The sequence below is a fragment of the Prionailurus viverrinus genome, chromosome B3 (genome assembly GCF_022837055.1).
Source record: "Prionailurus viverrinus isolate Anna chromosome B3, UM_Priviv_1.0, whole genome shotgun sequence".
Classification (NCBI taxonomy): Eukaryota; Metazoa; Chordata; class Mammalia; order Carnivora; family Felidae; genus Prionailurus; species Prionailurus viverrinus.
The window spans coordinates 144,240,950-144,258,553 of record NC_062566.1 but is presented as its reverse complement, the minus strand read 5'-3'; the positions used below and the strand labels follow the sequence as shown (position 1 = coordinate 144,258,553).

General features: G+C 47.4%; 1 gene segment (V, D, J or C); it reads left to right on the top strand.

Moving 5' to 3' along the window:
- Positions 1–17,604, top strand: part of LOC125168160 (immunoglobulin heavy variable 3-74-like) — a 28,042-nt gene that overhangs the window by 10,295 nt on the left and 143 nt on the right. The window contains 2 exon segments of the V gene segment in view: positions 15,684–15,689; positions 17,588–17,595. Coding sequence covers positions 15,684–15,689; positions 17,588–17,595 — 14 coding nt within the window.

The window sequence follows — 17,604 nt, the reverse complement described above, 5'->3', positions numbered from 1 at the left end:
CTGGGACAAACAGGATTCCAAACAGTTTGGAAACTGAGGGCTCTGTTTAGGGGTGGCTGGCAGCTTCACTGCCTTGTGGCTTGCTTGTCCTGGTGGCATGAGACTCCTGCCATACAAGTCAGGTCTGGGGTGATCAGGTTCCCAGCATCCCTAGTGGACTGTGCCCAGGGCAGAGCTTCCTTCCTGGGAGTGGGGCTGCCAACAATGAGTGAGTCACACATCTCAGTGGCACCTGCTGGGGCTTGGCCTCAACAGCAAACAGCTTAGGGTCACTGACATCCTGTCCCTCTGGGAAAGAGTCCTCTGAACAGGAGCTGGTCACCGGGAACCCTGTGTATTGGCTACAACAGTCTGGAGGGGAGGTTGCAGCAAGGCTCAGTGGCACATGCCTATAGTCCCAGTTACTTGTACTGGAGTTTCTACTTGCTGATCTGGGGTGGGAAAGGAAAAGAACATACCTTAGTTCAAATATTCTAGGTATTCTTTCTGGTAGTATATTTTCTGCAATAAAAGCTTCTTCATGGGCTGTATGCCAACATGGCCATTTGCAGGCACTATAAATACATTATTTGAGTTTTTCTTCAAATTCCAGTCAGTTAACATGCAATATAATACTAGCTTCATGTGTAAAATATAGTGATTCAACATTGCAATACAGCACCCAGTGTTCGTTATGAGCACTGCCCTTAATCCCCATCAACTACCTCCCCACCCCTCCACCCACACTCCCCAGGGTAACCATCAGTTTTTCCCCTATAGTTAAGTATCTGTTTCGTGGTGCTTACATGGTTCCATGGGTTAGGCCCATGACTCTTGATCTGGGCTCTTGTCTTGATCTCATCATTCCTGAGATCGAGCCCCACTTTGGTTTCTGCACTGACAGCATGACGTTTCCTTGGGATTTTCTTCCCATCTGCCTCTGCCCCACCTCCCATTCTCTCTCTAAATAAATAAGTGAACATTGAAAAATCGCCTATTTCTTGGTTTGCCTCTTCTCTCTTATTTGTCCCTTTGCCCATTTATTGTTTATTAAAATCTACATATGGATGAAATCATATATTTGTCTTTCTCTGACTTATTTCAGTAAATATAATACTCTCTAGGCCCATCCATGTCCTTAAAAATGGCAAATGTCATTCTTTTTATGGCTGAGAAATATTCCAGTGTGCGTGGACAGGGTTATGTAGATATACCACGTATTCTATACCCATTCATCAATCAATGCATACTTGGGCTGGGTTGTTTCCATACCTGGGCTGTTTGTGACAGCTGCTATAAACATAGAGGTACAATTCCCTTCAATTAGTATTTTTGTATCCTTTGGGTAAATACCTAGTAGTGCCTTTGTTCTATCGTAACGTAGTTGTATTTTTAGCTTTCTAAGGAACCTCCATGCTGTTTTCCATAGTGGCTGTGCCAGTGTGCATTCCCACCAGCACCTCGAAAAGGATCCTCTTTCTCTGCATCCTCACCAACACCTGTTGTTTCTTGTGCTGTTGACTTCAGCCTTTCTGACCAGTGTGAGTTGATATTTCATTGTAGTTTGGATTTATATTTCCCTGATGAGGAGTGATGTTGACCATCTTTTCATGTGTTTATTGACAATCTGTAGGTCACATTTGGAAAAATGCTTATTCATGTCTTCTGGCCATTTTTTAATAGGATTATTCAGTTCTGGAGTTGAATTTTATACCATATATAGAAAACCTGAAAGACTCCAGCAAAAGAAACCCAGCTAGAACTGGTACAATAAACCTGTAAATTTGTAGCATACAAAATCAACATATAGAAATTTGTTACATTTCTATACACCAATATGAAGCAGGAGAAAGAGAAATCAAGGAATCAATCCCATTTAAAATTACACCAAAAACCATAATATACTAGAAATAAACCTAAGTAAAGAGGTAAAAGATCTGTACTCTGAAAAGTCTGGGACATTTATGGAAGAAATTGAAGAAAACACAAAGAAATGGAAAAATATTCCATGCACATGGATTAAAAGAAAAATCATTGTTAAATGTCAACACTATCCAAAGCAATCTAGACATTCAATGCAAATAATTCAATTTCCTGTCAAATAATACCAGCATTTTTCACAGAGCTAGAACAAATAACTCTAAAATTATCATGGAACCACCAAAGACCCCAAATAACCAAAGATCTTGAAAAAGAAAAAAACCTGGAGGCATCACAATTCTGGATATCAAGCTATATTACAATGCTGTAGTCATCAAGACAGGATGATACTGGCAAAAAAAAAAAACAACATAGATTAATGGAAAAGATTAGAAAACCATGAAATGGACACATCACTATATGATCAACTAATCTTTGACAGAGCAGGAAAGACTATCAAATGGAAAAAGTCCCTTCAACAACTGGTGTTGGGAAAACTGGACAGCATCGTGAACTTGTAATGAACCTGGACCACTTTCTATAGTACACACAAAAATGAATACAAATTGAATGAAAGACCTAAATGTGAGACAGGAAACCATCAAAATCCTAGAGGAGAACACAGGCACCAACCTCTTTGACCTTGGCCAGAACAATTTCTTACTAGACATGTCCCCAGAGGCAAGGGAAACAATAGCAAAAATAAACTATTGGGATCTCATCAAGATAAAAAGCTTCTGCACAGCAAAGAACAAATCAACAAAACTAAAAGGCAACTGACAAAATGGGGGGAGATATTTGCAAATGGCATCTCAGATAAAGGGTTAGTATCCAAAATCTATAAAGAACTTACCAAACTCAACACTCAAAAAACAAATAATCCAGTGAAGAAATGGGCAGAAGACATGAATACATATTTTTCCAAAGAAGACATCCAGATGGCAAAAAGACACGAATAAAGATGCTCAACAACACTCTTCATCAGTGAAATATAAATCAAAACCACAATGAGATACCAACTCACACCTGTCACAATGACTAAAATTAACAATTCAGAAAACACAAAATGTCACCAAGAATGCAGAGAAAGCAAAACCCTTTCACACCGTTGATGGTAATGCAAACTGGCGCAGCCACTCTGGAAAACAGTGTGGAAATTCCTCAAAAAATGAAAAACGGAACTATCCTGTGATCAAGCAATTGCATTTATCCAAGGATACCAAAGGTATCCAAAGGATACCAATATGCTGATTCGAAGGGGCACATGCATCCCAATCTTTATGGCAGCATATCAACAAAAAACAAATTGTGGAACAGCCCAAATATTCATCAACACATGAATGCATAAAGAAGAGGTGGTAAATATATACAATGGACTATTACTTAGCCATCAAAAATAATGACATCTTGCCAATTACAATAATATGGATGGAACTACAGTGTATTATGCTAAGTGGAACAAGTCAGTCAGAAAAAGTCAAAATCCTATGGTTTCACACATTAGTGGAATAGAAGAAACACAATATACGGAAAGGAAAAATAAAATAAATCAAAACAGAGAGGGAGGAATCCAGAAGACACTCTTAAATACAGAGAACAAACTGAGGGGAAGTGGGGGAGGTGGGCTAAATAGCATGTGGCCATTAAGGAGGGTACTGGTTGAAATGAGAACTGGGTGTTATATGTATGCGATGGTTCCCTAAATTCTACCCCTAAAATCAGTACGACACTGTATGTTAACAGACTTGAGTTTACATTAATATAATACAAGAAAATTATATAGAGAGAGAGACTACCTCAAAATAGCAAGCTTCTGCACAGTGAAGGAGACAATCAGCAAAACAAAAAAGCAACCTATGGAATGGAAGAAGATATCTGTAAATGACATATCCTCAGGGTTAGTTTTCAAAACATATGTTTTTTTAAATTGTTTTCAAATTATCAGTAGAGAGTGTTTCCATGCAGTTCAGCACACTGTTGTGTGAGAAGCAAAACTCATGTCTTCCCTTTTATATTGTGGTAAGATCTCACTGAACATGAGGCCCATACTCTTCACAAAATTTTAACCATACCTTACAGTATTGTTAACTACAGGGGTAATGATGTGGAGTCCCCTCTGGAACTTAATCATCTTGCATAACACAAAATCATAGCCATTGAGATCTACTCCTCATTGACCCTCCCTGCCAGGCCCTGGAAACTGCCATTTCACTCTCCATTTCATTGTTATCAAAACCCAAATTCAGCTGCCTGTTGCTGGAAAGGTCAATGTTCAAAGTTTTAGTTTTGGTGGGAAAGGAATTTGAGCTATATTCAGAAGGCCAGACACTGGGAAGAAGGCAAACTCTTGTCCAAATGCCAACTCTGAGGTTTCTGACCCAGGGCATTTTAAAGTAGTAGAGGGTACTTAATCAAGCAAGGCAGTGCCACGGTCAATACCATCTTTTGATCATGGGCAGACTCCATGGTACAAGCTGCCAAAGTAACCTCAACTTCCCTGCATCTCCAGCTGAAGAGGGAACCAAACTACATGGGAGGAGACTGCCAGAGGCCAGGAAACAACCACCATAAGGGATTAGAGGAGAAAACCCCTGGGGCTCACACATGGTCAGCAGTACTTTCTGTTCCCCCAGCTGGCATAAGAAAATACTAAAATACAACCTTGTAGTTCACCAATCATTACTCAGAATACTGAGAAATGATTTCCTCAGTGAACTCAGAGGAACCTTCAAAGCAACAACCAAAAGGATCAAATGGCTTGCAAACTAATAGCCAAGGAGAATTAGACACATAAAACTACAAAGCGATTTTTTGCATCACCCATAAAGTAAAATTGACAATGTTTACCTCCACATCACAAGGAAGCAAAATCAGTGGTCTCTGTAATGAGGAAAAGGAGTCATCCAAACAAAGTGACCCAGCAGTACCACAGGACATGGAATTGGTAGAGAAGTTCAGGGTGTTATAACTGCCTAGCCCATATGCAAGTAGCGGGAGGAAAGATTGAAAGTGTTAACTAGAGCCATGCCTCTGGGTCCAAATCCCTACCCATGTCCATGTGACCACTCTTGACCATGGCCCACCTGCCCCTCCCACATCCACCCCAGCTTAACTCATGTGCAGGGTCACCCAATGCCACACACTGGGACTGTTGCCGAACCCCACAGGTGGCCCCCAGGTGCAGGGTGCTGGCCACCTGGCACAGCCCTGTATTCTGTCTGATGGTCTAGACCTGGCTTTGCTGAGGATCCTCCATTTATCCATTCTCACTGGCAGATGTTCCTGAGCAGGGGCATGAGGCTGGCAGAGGGCCAGGTCACCCTGAGGGCACCCCTCTTGCTGTTTGCACTCTGGGCATTGCTGGCTGCTGTCCAAGGTTCTCAAGGTCGTCCCTCATGGCGCTACATCTCCTCTCAGGTGGTAATTCCCAAGAAGGAGCCGAACCACAGCAAGGGCATTCAGATGCCTGGCTGTCTGTCCTATAGCCTGCGTTTTGGGGGCAAGAGACATGTTATGCACATGCGGCACAAGAAACTCTTTTGGTCCAGACTCTGCTGAAGTTCACTCAGGATGCTCAGGGAGCCTTGCAGATGGACTACCCCTTCATGCCTCCAGACTGTTACTACCTCGGCTACCTGGAGGAGATTCCTTTTTCCATGGTCACAATTGGCACAGGCTATGGCAGCCTTGAAGATATCATGAAGTTGGATTAACCTGCCTATCAAATGAGACCCCTCGGTGATTTCCAATGGTTTGAACACTTTGTTTCTCAGAGAGTCGCAGACATCTGTGCAATGGGACCACTTATAACCTAGGATATAAGGAGGACAGGGGACCCCGTGTTCCTCAAGGAAATGCCAGTGCAGCCCCAAGGATCTCTAGTAAGTTCTGTTCATACCATCACGGAATTTTCAAAGGACATGTTCTCAGTTTCAAAACAATGTATAGTGTGTTAACCACGTGGAAAAAGGTGCCCAATTCCTAATGAGGCTATTTAGCTTAATTGAGTCAATATTTCATGGTATTGATGTAAGTTATTGGTTTCATGGTCATTTATAGTGAGAGACATCAAGCTCACACGGGCAATTATGTGTCGCATCAGAGTCCTTTTTTCTCTTCAGTAGTATGAGTCAAAGTATTTTTGATTTATTAAAACACATTCACCCTTAATGTGATTTGAGATGGGCCCCATGAGGTTCATTGTACTCCAGTTGTGTATTCTATATGCCATCCACCAATGGGTTATATGCCATCATTTTGAGTTATTTAGGCAGACATTATTTACTCTTGTCTGTCATAGCAACACATCAGATGGCAAGAAATTGTGGCTTGTGCATTGACACTGATGAATGTGCTTGCCAAAAAAGGTCCAGCTGCCTTAGGACCCAACTAACTGGTATAATGGCAGCTTTCAGTAAGTGTTCCTTCATTCATATGCAGCACATAATGAATTGTGGAACAGGCAAGTGCATGTTCAACACTGAAATGTGCATTTAAATAAAAGCCTGACCCACTATCATTATGGAAACTACATAGTGGATCCAGGAAAGCAGTGTGACTGTGGTTCATTCAACCAGTGCTACAGCAATCTAGGCTGTATGCGTGATTGTACCTTAACCCCTGGGGGCAAATGTAATACAGGCAGACGCTATACAGACTGCGCCAACTCCGCTGCTAGGACACTCTGCAGACCAATCCAAAATATGCATGATCTTCCAGAGTCCTGCCATGGGGTGAACTTGACGTACTCTGATGACTTCCATATGCAAGATGGAACCGCGTGCACTGAAGAGGGCTGCTGCTATCATGGAAACTGCACTGACCGCACTATTCACTGCCAAGAAAGCTTTGGCAGAAATTCTGGGAAAGGTGAAGATGTCTGCTATACCATAAATCACAAAGGCAGTCGACATGGACACTGCAGAAGACCCCGGGGAATTCAACGCTGAAACTGTTCCCATACAGGCGTGCCGTGTGGAAGGCTGCAGTGTAGGAATGTCACGCATCTCCCTCAGCTGCAAGAGCATGTTGGATTCCATCTGTCTGAGATCCTGGGTTCTGATGTTTGGGGCTGGATTCACATCGTAGCACAGGAAACCCCTAGATTGGTCATGTGAGAACTGGTACTTCCTGTGCTTCTGGAAAGTTCTGTCAGGATACCTACTCCAATGGCAGTGGGGCTCAGCTGAATTATGACTGTATACCAGAGAAATGCAGTCACAGAGGGATGTGCAACCATAATAGGAACTGCCACTGCCACATAGGCTGGGATCCTCCATGGTGCACGGACAAGGCACTGGTGGGAGCACAGACTGTGGACCCCTCCAAGAAGAATTCAGTCAGTCAGGCAAAGTCATGAATCCATGGTATATCTCAGAGTGGTTTTTGGTCACATCTATGCCCTAATAGCTGCATTCCTCCTTGTTTCTGGAAATGTCAGAACTATAAACAGAGAAAGTTACGGAAGAGATTTTTGGAGAAGACAATCCATAGTTTAGCCTCCAGACCCCTGAACAACTATAGACAATGCATCTGGTGCATCTGTAAAAGTACAGTAATGAGGCGGCACAGCTGACATCCATGTTTCCAAGGGTCCATGGGAGACACAGGGGTCCTCAGGCACATCACAGCTCTGACACCAGGTCTCTCATGGGTCACCGACCAGCACTCTGAAATAAAACTTGAAAACTGCATGCTTGTAGCCTTTATATAGTTTTTGAGCCAGTAAGAGCCCAACCTGAGCCTTAGTTTCTGGGAAGAGGACCTGAGTCACAGCTGTGTCATGAGCGGAAGTGTCTGCTTCCAGAATTAAGAGAAGTTGACACAAGCTCCTTTATTGGCAACTTCATGAGTTTTCTCCAAAACTGCGCTGTTGTGGACTGAAAAGTCTCTCATTCTCCAGGTAATCTGTCTTCCCCCAGTCCCAGGTGGGTTCAGGATAATGGAGGGCTACCACCCACCCATACTGAGTGTCCCAAACGGGGGTGTCTGTGGGCTGTGAGGGAAGGGGACGGGCATTAGGTTCCACCTAGCGCAAGCTGTGCCTCTCTGGAGAGGAAATTTCCAAATGTGGGAGACTGAGACCATGAGGCTGAAAGGAGCACCCCATAAATCAATCAGAAAGGTAGGCACAAGTGCCTATGGATGACTCTGGCATCTAGAGGGAGCTCGGTGAACGTGAATCCCTGCTCTCTTTCTCTTGCCTACTATTCAGTGAGTTTAACTGTAGACAAGAATCCGCCTAGGATACCCGCTTTGGTTTTCCAAGCACCTTCTAGAATAACACAGAGGTGAGCCTGTGAAAGTTAGCGAAATCAGCCCCATCCACTCCCAAGAAATCCTGTACTTGCTACCCTGTTTTCTATGTCCTGATCATTGCGAATGTGGGATGGAGGCCTGCCCTTCCCTGGTCCTTGTGCCCTCTTGTTCTGGGCTCTGTAAGTCATAAATCCTGTGCTTCCATTTCCTTTGTTGGGGGTGTACTGAAACCCCACCTTCAGTCAAGGGGCCCGCACATCTCATGTACCCCAAGCAAGAGCTCAGATGACTCGGGACCTGCCTGTCACCCGCTGTGACTAGCTTTTGCCACTTCCTTCAGCAGGTCACAGTCTACATGTTCTTAATTCAGTCCAGAAGCTGAGGTCCCACAATACATTTATCCCCAAGGATGGGAATGGGAGCCTAGCTGATGCTCCCCTACAATGCCTTAGACCTAAGAATGGCTCACTAATTCCTCACCCTCACATCTCAGCTGCTGTGGGAAGGAGCTGGTACTTGCTGGTGGTCTGTAGCTTTGATTTGGGCTTATGCCAGGTGTTGCCAGAAACGCTCACCCTCAATTATCAGTGCCATAAAAGGTCAGACTCCCTGCAGAGACCAACAAGCAGGCACCAGTCAGGGGGTGCAGGGGTGTGCATTTCCTATTTATCTCCAAAGGAGGTGGGCACCGAGGACAGTGTTCCTAGATTAGTGTCGAAGAAGACGCCAGCTGCTTGGTCCACTGTGTTGCAGCCAGCACCATGGTGTTGTGCTTGATTAGCCAGCCCTAGCTAGTGATGGAGGCAAATCTACAAGGAGAATCATGGCACCTAGGGTGGAGGACTTGGCCAAGGCAAGCTCCCCTTAGTGGCTGCAATCCTCGGTGCTGTCGCCAATGGCTCCCCACCTGTCAGGTATTGGGTGGGACACCTCAGTGTGGGAGGCCACAGAACACGACTCTGGGAAGAAATAACTTCTATCCCAGATTTTCCCTGTCACGATCCACTACACCTACATGTCCAAGGACCAGCGTGAGAGACAGAAATGGTGACAGGCACCATACCATAATGGAAATGCAAGGCTTCCTTGAATCATTTGTCCAAAGGGAGGGAGACAAGGACATTGATTGGCTTTTGTGGTCTTCGTCATTGGCTCCGAGCTGTTGCTTACTGCACTTGACATGCTGCAGCTGACTGGATTGGTCCAAGACCGCCAAAGTCATCATTCACTGAAAAACTCAAAGTATCCACAGCCTGTTTACAGAGACACCCTAGAGGAGCCTCCAGACTTTTCACTCTATCAAAAGACCATGACAAGCACGCCAAGGCACAGGGCAGGAGACACAGACAAAAAAAAGGGGGAAGGCTCTGAGGAAGACGCTCCCCAAGCCCCCAGAGCCCACAGAGGTAGGAAGAAAGAAGCTCTGATTCCTGGGACTTGGATTTTTATGGCATGGCAGCACAGGCCCACTGGGAGAGGTCAAGCCCAGGTGACACCATCCAACTCTAAGATAGACTGGGGACAACTCAAAGAGTGTGGGGTTTTTGTTTTTTGTTTTTGCCTTGTGTCATGAGCCCAAGATCCTTGACCATTTCCAACCTGGAAGACAGGCCCTTGACAACACAATCTAAGGAGCTCTTCATGAAGGACCACTCCGATCTTAAGGCTGTGCCATTACATTCACAGTGGGGGAACAGGACGACATAGGTTCCTGGCCACGTGACAAGAACCTGATCTCAGGACCCACTGTGGATACTTCCGGCGGAGGAGGGCCCGCATCCATGCCGACCAGAACTGGTTTCGTCAGGACCCGCTGTGGAGGATTCGGGAGGACTAGGGCCTGTGTCCAAACCCAGAAGAACCCAGTCTCTATAGGACCCGCTGTGGAGTCTTGGGTTGGACTAGGGCCCACGTCCGAACCGACAAGAACCCGGTCTCCTCAGGATCCGTTGTGGAGCCTTTGGACGGACAAGGTCCCGTGTCCACACCAACAAGAATCCGGCTTTTCAGGACCCGCTCTGGAGGATTCGGGAGGACCTGGACCTGCGTCCAGACGGACAAGAACCCGGTCTCCTCAGGACCCACTGTGGAGGATTCAGGGGGACCTGGCCCTGCGTCCAAACCGAGAAGAACGCAGTCTCCACAGGACCTTCTGTGGAGACTTCGGGGGGATGAGAGCCCGTGTCCACACCGACAAGAACCCGGTTTCGTCAGGACTCGCTGTGGAGGATTCGGGAAGAGGAGGGCCCGCGTCCAAACTGACAAGAACCCGGTTTCATCAGAACCCGCTGTGGAGACTTCGGGGAAACGAGGGCCCGTGTCCACACAGACAAGAACCCAGTCTCCTCAGGACCCACTGTGGAGGATTCAGGGGCACGTGGCCCCGCGTCCACACTGACAAGAACCCGGTCTCCTCAGGACCCGCTGTGGAGGATTCAGGGGGACGTGGCCCTGCGTCCACACTGGGGGACGTGGCCCTGCATCCACACTGAGAAGAACCCGGTCTCCTCAGGACCCACTGTAGAGAATTCAGGGGGACATAGCCCCGCGTCCACACTGACAAGAGCCCGGTCTCCACAGGACCCGCTGAGGAGGATTCGGGAGGACCAGGCCTGTGTCCACACGGACAAGAACCCGGTCTCCTCAGGACCCGCTGTGGAGGATTCAGGGGGACGTGGCCCCGCGTCCACATAGACAAGAACCCGGTGTCCTCACGACCCACTGTGGAGGATTCAGGGGCACGTGGCCCCGTGTCCACACAAACAAGAACCAGGTTTCGTCAGGACCCGCTGTGGAGGATTCAGGGGCACGTGGCCCCGCGTCCACATAGACAAGAACCCGGTCTCCTCAGGTCCCGCTGTGGAGGATTCAGGGGACGTGGCCCCGCGTCCACACGGACAAGAACCCGGTCCTCTCAGGACCCGCTGTGGAGGATTCAGGGGACGTGGCCCCGCGTCCACACGGACAAGAACCCGGTCCTCTCAGGACCCGCTGTGGAGGATTCAGGGGGACGTGGCACCGCGTCCACACGGACAAGAACCCGGTCTCCTCAGGACCCGCTGTGGAGGATTCAGGGGGACGTGGCCCTGCGTCCACACGGACAAGAACCCGGTCTCCTCAGGACCCGCTGTGGAGGATTCAGGGGGACGTGGCCCTGCGTCCACACTGACAAGAACCCGGTCCTCTCAGGACCCACTGTAGAGAATTCAGGGGGACATAGCCCCGCGTCCAGAAGGACAAGAACCCGGTCTCCTAGGACCCGCTGTGTAGGATTAAGGGGGACGAGTGCCTACGTCCACACGGACAAGAACCCGGTCTCCTCAGGACCCGCTGTGGAGACTTCGGGTGGACGAGTGCCCACGTCCACACGGACAAGAATAGGTCTCCTCAGGACCCGCTGTGGAGGATTCAGGGGCACGTGGCCCCGCGTCCACACGGACAACAACCTGGTCTCCTCAGAACCCGCTGTGGAGACTTCGGGGAGACGAGGGCCCGTGACCACACCGACAAGAACCCGGTTTTGTCAGAACCCGCTGTGGAGGATTCGGGAGGACCTGGGCCTGCGTCCACACAGACAAGAATCCGGTCTCCTCAGGACCTGCTATGGAGACTTCGGGGAAACGAGGGCCCGTGTCCACACCGACAAGAACCCGGTCTCCTCACGACCCGCTGTGGAGACTTCTGGTTGACGAGTACCCACGTCCACACGGACAAAACCCGGTCTCCTCAGGTCCCGCTGTGGAGACTTCGGGTGGACGAGTGCCCACGTCCACACGGACAAGAACCCGGTCTCCTCACGACCCGCTGTGGAGGATTCAGGGGCACGTGGCCCCGCGTCCACACGGACAAGAACCCGGTCTCCTCACGTCCCGCCAAGGCAGGAGCAGGTGAGGAGAAAGCCAGGCCCCGGGAGGAGGAGCTTCCGGAACCTGGAGGCTGAGGGCGGCGGTGTTCCCCAGACCCTGGGGGGAAAGGACCCTGTGAGGCGTCGTGCGCGGTGACACCGTGTCCCCCGCGGGGCTTACCTCACCGGCGCCGGGCGGCGGGGCCGCGCGGCCGTGTTCCTGCTCCGCGCCCACTCGGTTCCCGCCGCTTCCTCATGCGGTTCGCGGTCCAGGAGCGGGGTCCCCTGGCGGAGCTTGCACTCCCGCCGCTCTAGCCTCGCGGGTCCCTTCAGCCTCCGCGCGCGGCGGCGTGTCCCTCCCGAGTCTGCGACGGCGCCGTGGGGAGTTCGGTGCGACACCCCGGAGCTGCAGGACGCTCCGGGCAGGACAGACGTGCTCACGGGGTCGGTTCCTCCGCGGCTGGGAGCACAGAGCCGCTCTCCGCCCCCGTGCGTCTTCCTCCGTTTCTGTCCCCAGCGCCCTGTCCTGGGACAGCAGGCCTGCCACCTCCTTGCTCAGATTTCCTCTGGGGCATGTCGTTCCTTCTGCGGCGGTTGTAAATGGCACCGTCTCTTCCTTTCTCTTTCCGACGGGTCTTCAGGAGCGTGCAGACGTGCACGTGGTGTGTGTGTGCTGATCTCCTATCCCGCGAGTGTCCTCGTTTATCCTTCCGTTGCCCTTGGAAACAACGCCGCCAGTTATGCTACCAGCAAAAGTGGGTTTATTCGGGAGTAGCGGAGAATTGCCATCCGGGCCCAGCAAGCTGTGGCAGAACCGCGGCCGGGTGGGGAGCACACGGAGAGGAACGCTGTTTCCGGAGAAGAGGAAGTTGGGAGGGTGGTTTTGAAGCGAGGTCCGCAGGAGGAAAGCAGGGCTGCAGGGCGAGCAGGCGCCTCCCGGGCCCGGCTGCAGGCGCGGTGGGTTTCCTGTAGGGGCCGCAGGGCACAGCTCCCCCTGGCGGGGCCTGAGCCTGGGGCTTCTCTCCGCGGAGGGTTCTAATCTTGGGTCTGTAGCGGTGGGTTGTTCCCTAGCCTGACCCTGGGTGATGGGCTCGCCCTTCCAGCCTCCCCTCCCCGCCTCCCAAGTCCGAGTCCACTTCGGTGAGATGTCCCTTCATTGGTTTTCGCAGTTCTAACAGCTTATTCGTGGCGTCTTGTGGACAACCGGAATTCCAAATCCCACTGCTTCCGCTGCACCCAAGACACGTGGCCACCAATTGAACCCTCCCACGTGCCTCTGGCTCACGTGCTGCCTCCTGCAGGGCCCGTGGCCTCTCCGCCTGGGTGAGCTGGGTCTGGGCGTGGGCCTACGTCACAGCGTTTGACCCCTCTCTTGCTTCTGTCATGCGGGGCTGACACGGTTGTTTGGAGGAGTACCTTACTCTGTGATTTCAGACGTGCAGTGAACGTGTCACAGCAGCGCAAATACACTTTACCTGGACGCTCGTTTCTTTGCCTCGTTTCACTTCACATGAGATACTTTGGTGTGTTTTAACCCAAACGGGGACGCCCACCAGAGAAACCACCACAGAACCCCAAATGAGGAAATCCCTGCGTTTCCACCTTAGAACCCAGACCACAGACCCACTTCAGGTGTCCCCACCTGCCCCACTGTGAAATGTCTTTTCCCATTCTGATCTGGTTTATTTTGGGGAAATGCTCCTAAGATTTTCCCCTATCTGTGTAACCTGGGGGGATTTAAAGAGCAAGGTGGTTCCTGGGGCGCCTGGGGTCTCAGTCTGCTAAAGGCCGAGTTCACTTCAGGTCATGATCTCCAATTGATGGGTTCCAGCGCCTGCTTTGTGCTCTGTGCTAACAGCTCAGAGCCTGCAGATTGCTTCAGATTGTGTGTCTCCCTCTTGCTCTGCCCCTCCCGCTATCATGACCTGTCTCTGTCTCTCTTTTTCAACAATAAATAATAAATGTTAAAAAAAAAAAAGAGCAAGATGGTTCCTGAGTGGCCTTTTCTGGATGGCTTCTGTCACTGAGGATGTTTTCTGCATTCACCCATGTTGTGACGTGTATCAGTCCTTCATTTTTAAATTCTGATTAAATGTACGTAACATAACATTTACCACGTAAGTCACTTTAGGCATACAGTTGTCTGGCATTAACTGCATTCACACTGTTGTACATCCATCTCCAGAACGTTGTCATGTTCCCTGAGGGAAACTCTGTATCTGTAAAACCCTAAATCCCAATTCCCCTTTCCCCTCGGCCCCTACAGCCACATTCTACTTGGTGTCTCTGAGTATGACTTTTCTGGACTCCTCACTTAAGTGGAACCATACTGTATTTTCCTTCTGTCACTGGCTCATTTCACTCAGCATAATGACTGCCAAGTTCAGTCAGTGTGCTAGTGTGTGTCAGAACTCTCTTCCTTTTTAAGGCTGAATCATATTCCATTGTGTATATACTACATTTTGTTTATTTACTCATCTGTGAATAGTTACTTGGGTTGCTTCCATCTTTTGGCTGTTGTGAAGAAGCGGCTATGAATACAGGAACATGAATACCTGCTCAAGGCTTTGCTTTAAATTTCCAGATGTAAGTGCAGATGTGGAGTTCTGTGATAGCTTTCTGAGAAACCAGTATTTTCTACAGCCACAACATTTTACTCTATTTCTTTGTATGACAGAATAGTATTCCTGTTTAAGGGTCTGCCCCAGGTTGTTTATCCATACACACACCAATAGGCATTTGCATAGTTTCTACAATTTGGCTATTGTGAACAGTGCTGCTATGTATGTGCACATGCACTTTGTTTAAACAACTGTTTTCAATTCTTCGAGATATACATCTAGGAGTAGTATTGTTGGGCCATATGGCAATTCTATGTTTTTATCTTTTTTTAGGGGGGGGGGAATTGCCAAACTATTTTACACATAGTCTCCACCATTTTACATTTCCACAAGCAAGGTTGAAGGGTTCCAATTTCTCAACATCTTTACCAACATTTGTTATTTTGTAGTTGTATTGATTAGAGCATTTTTAGTGCGTGTAAAAGGGTATCTCACTGTGGTTTAAATCTTCATTTCCATAAGGACTATTGATGTTTAATATCTTTTCAAGTGGTATTCACCATTTGTATGATTGCACTGGGGAAATATATATCCAAATCCTTTGTCCATATTAAAAATTGGGTTGTCTTTTTGTTGATGAGTTGTAAAAACTGTTTATACATTCTGCATAACAGGCTCTTACCAGACAAATACTGTGTAAATATTGTCTTCCATTAGGCTTTGTCTTTTCACTTTGGGGATATCATCTTCTGGTATACAAAGGTTTCTAATGTTGAGAAAACTAAATTTATCTACTTTTTCTTTCCTTGCTTGTGCTTTGGTGTCATCTCTAACAGCATTGCTAAACCCAATGGTCATGAAGATTTATCTCGATATATTGCTTCAGAGGTCATAATTTTACATTTAAACTCTTGATCCATTTTGATTTGATCTTTGTATATGGTGTGAGGTATATGTCAAAATTCAGTTGACCAAAGATGAAGGGGCTTATTTCTGGGTTCTCCATTAAATATCACTGACCTGTACGTATCTATTTTTGTAATGTTTATTTATTTTTGAGACAGAGAACACGCGAGGCCCAGAGAGAAAGGGAGAGATAGGAAACTGATTGTTGTGCAAAGGAAAGGGTTTGGATAGACCTGAGAATGATACATTTCTTTGACCTGTGGTTACTCAGTTGTCCTGTAACTTGATTATGTTCATCTAAACTCATAGAATCTTATAATAAACATGGTCAATTACCATATTTAAGTTACTTCTGTAAATATATCATTACTTTCATTACTAGATAAAATTTTATAAAATTATTTCTATAAATAATTATGTCTTCACACTCAGTATTGTGTTCCTCCTTAGCTTGGTGGTTGTCTGATGACCATATAGAGTAGATAGATAGGATGGACCAGTTTTGTAGGGGGGACAGATTTAGTTCAGTTCATGAAAGTGACCGTTTCTAATGCAAGACTGTAGGGTCAAGGGGCTGGGATGGGGTGCAAAATAATAACATCATGGGAATGAACTCGAGGCTTGTGGAGAGAGTCTGTCATGTTTTATCTATACAGTTCATTCCTCAATGTGAAGTATTATTAGGAGACATGCCAACCTAACAAACTGTTGTTAAATCCCCGGAAATAAAGTAGGCTGGCAGGTGGTGGATGCAGGGATGGAGCCTGGTGGGCAGAAGCCTGGTGGTTGAGCAAGGCCCTGGAAGGATCTGTAAATGTTAGGCTAGAGGGATGATGGTCCAGATCCAGGACAGAGCTCTTGTCCCTGCACATCCCAGAGCTCAGGACATCCTGGGAAGGGAGACCCTGGGAACAAATGGGAATGGAAGCCAAAGCCCTAGAGGGAGGAGAAATCTACAAGCAAGCATGTGCTACCCCATGTGGAAGCTGTATTCAGAAAATATTGAAGTCATAATTATTTCTTTTGTATATCTAAAGTTGGTGTCAAATATTCTTTTCCGTATGAAATTATGGTCTTTTAAAAACATTGCCAATAGTGGGTAATTTCATTCAAATACATTCATAATGATGTGAATCCTCTAAAATGACTTTAATATAACATAAAATTATCTATTATCTATCTATCATCTATCTACCCTCTATCATCCATCACCTATCCACTTATCATCTGCCTACTATCTAGCATTCTGATCTCTATTTGAAGTCTATTCAGCTAACTCAGCATTTATCCTCTTGGCACATGCCTTCAGGACTATGAACACATTTTCTACAATTTCTTTAGGCTCCGGATTTTTATTTTTTTTATTTTTTTAATTTTTATTTAAAAAAAAATTTTAACGTTTATTTATTTTTGAGACAGAGAGAGACAGAGCATGAATGGGGGAGGGTCAGAGAGAGAGGGAGACACAGAATTGGAAACAGGCTCCAGGCTCCGAGCTGTTAGCACAGAGCCTGACGCGGGGCTCGAACTCACAGACTGGGAGATCATGACCTGAGCCGAAGTCGGACGCTTAACCAACTGAGCCACCCGGGCGCCCCGGCTCTGGATTTTTAGATTCCAATGATGTCCAGGTCAGCCAATCCATTTTCATTAATGTGGTTGTTTTAGTGCCATTAACTTTTTACCTCAGATACTGATGGTCTCTGTGCCATATCAGTGAACAGTCCCCAAATTTTCTGTGAAATCTGTGCCTCCTCCCTGAGTTAACAGCCCCTTGTGTTGGATGGAGATTTCTCAGGAGATGAAGACACCAGCCATGCATGGGAATCATATCTGCAGGTGGCAGAAAGGTATCCATGTCTTGGTGTCTGTGCACTTAAAGATGTCGGCACTGCTTCCCAGCTTTGCAGATGACTGAGGAAGCAAACCCCATCAGCAGAGAACCATCAAGATCAGAAGTCTCCAGGTGTGCCCATGCTTTGCAGGTAGTTGTCAGGTGAGGTTAATACATCAGTGTGGAAACTAAAAGAAATGTGATCCTGGGAACAAGTGTCCTTTGCTTGTTGTATTTACACCAGACTGGACATCAGTATAGATTTTTCCTATGCAGTTATGTGAGGAATGACTGTTAAAATT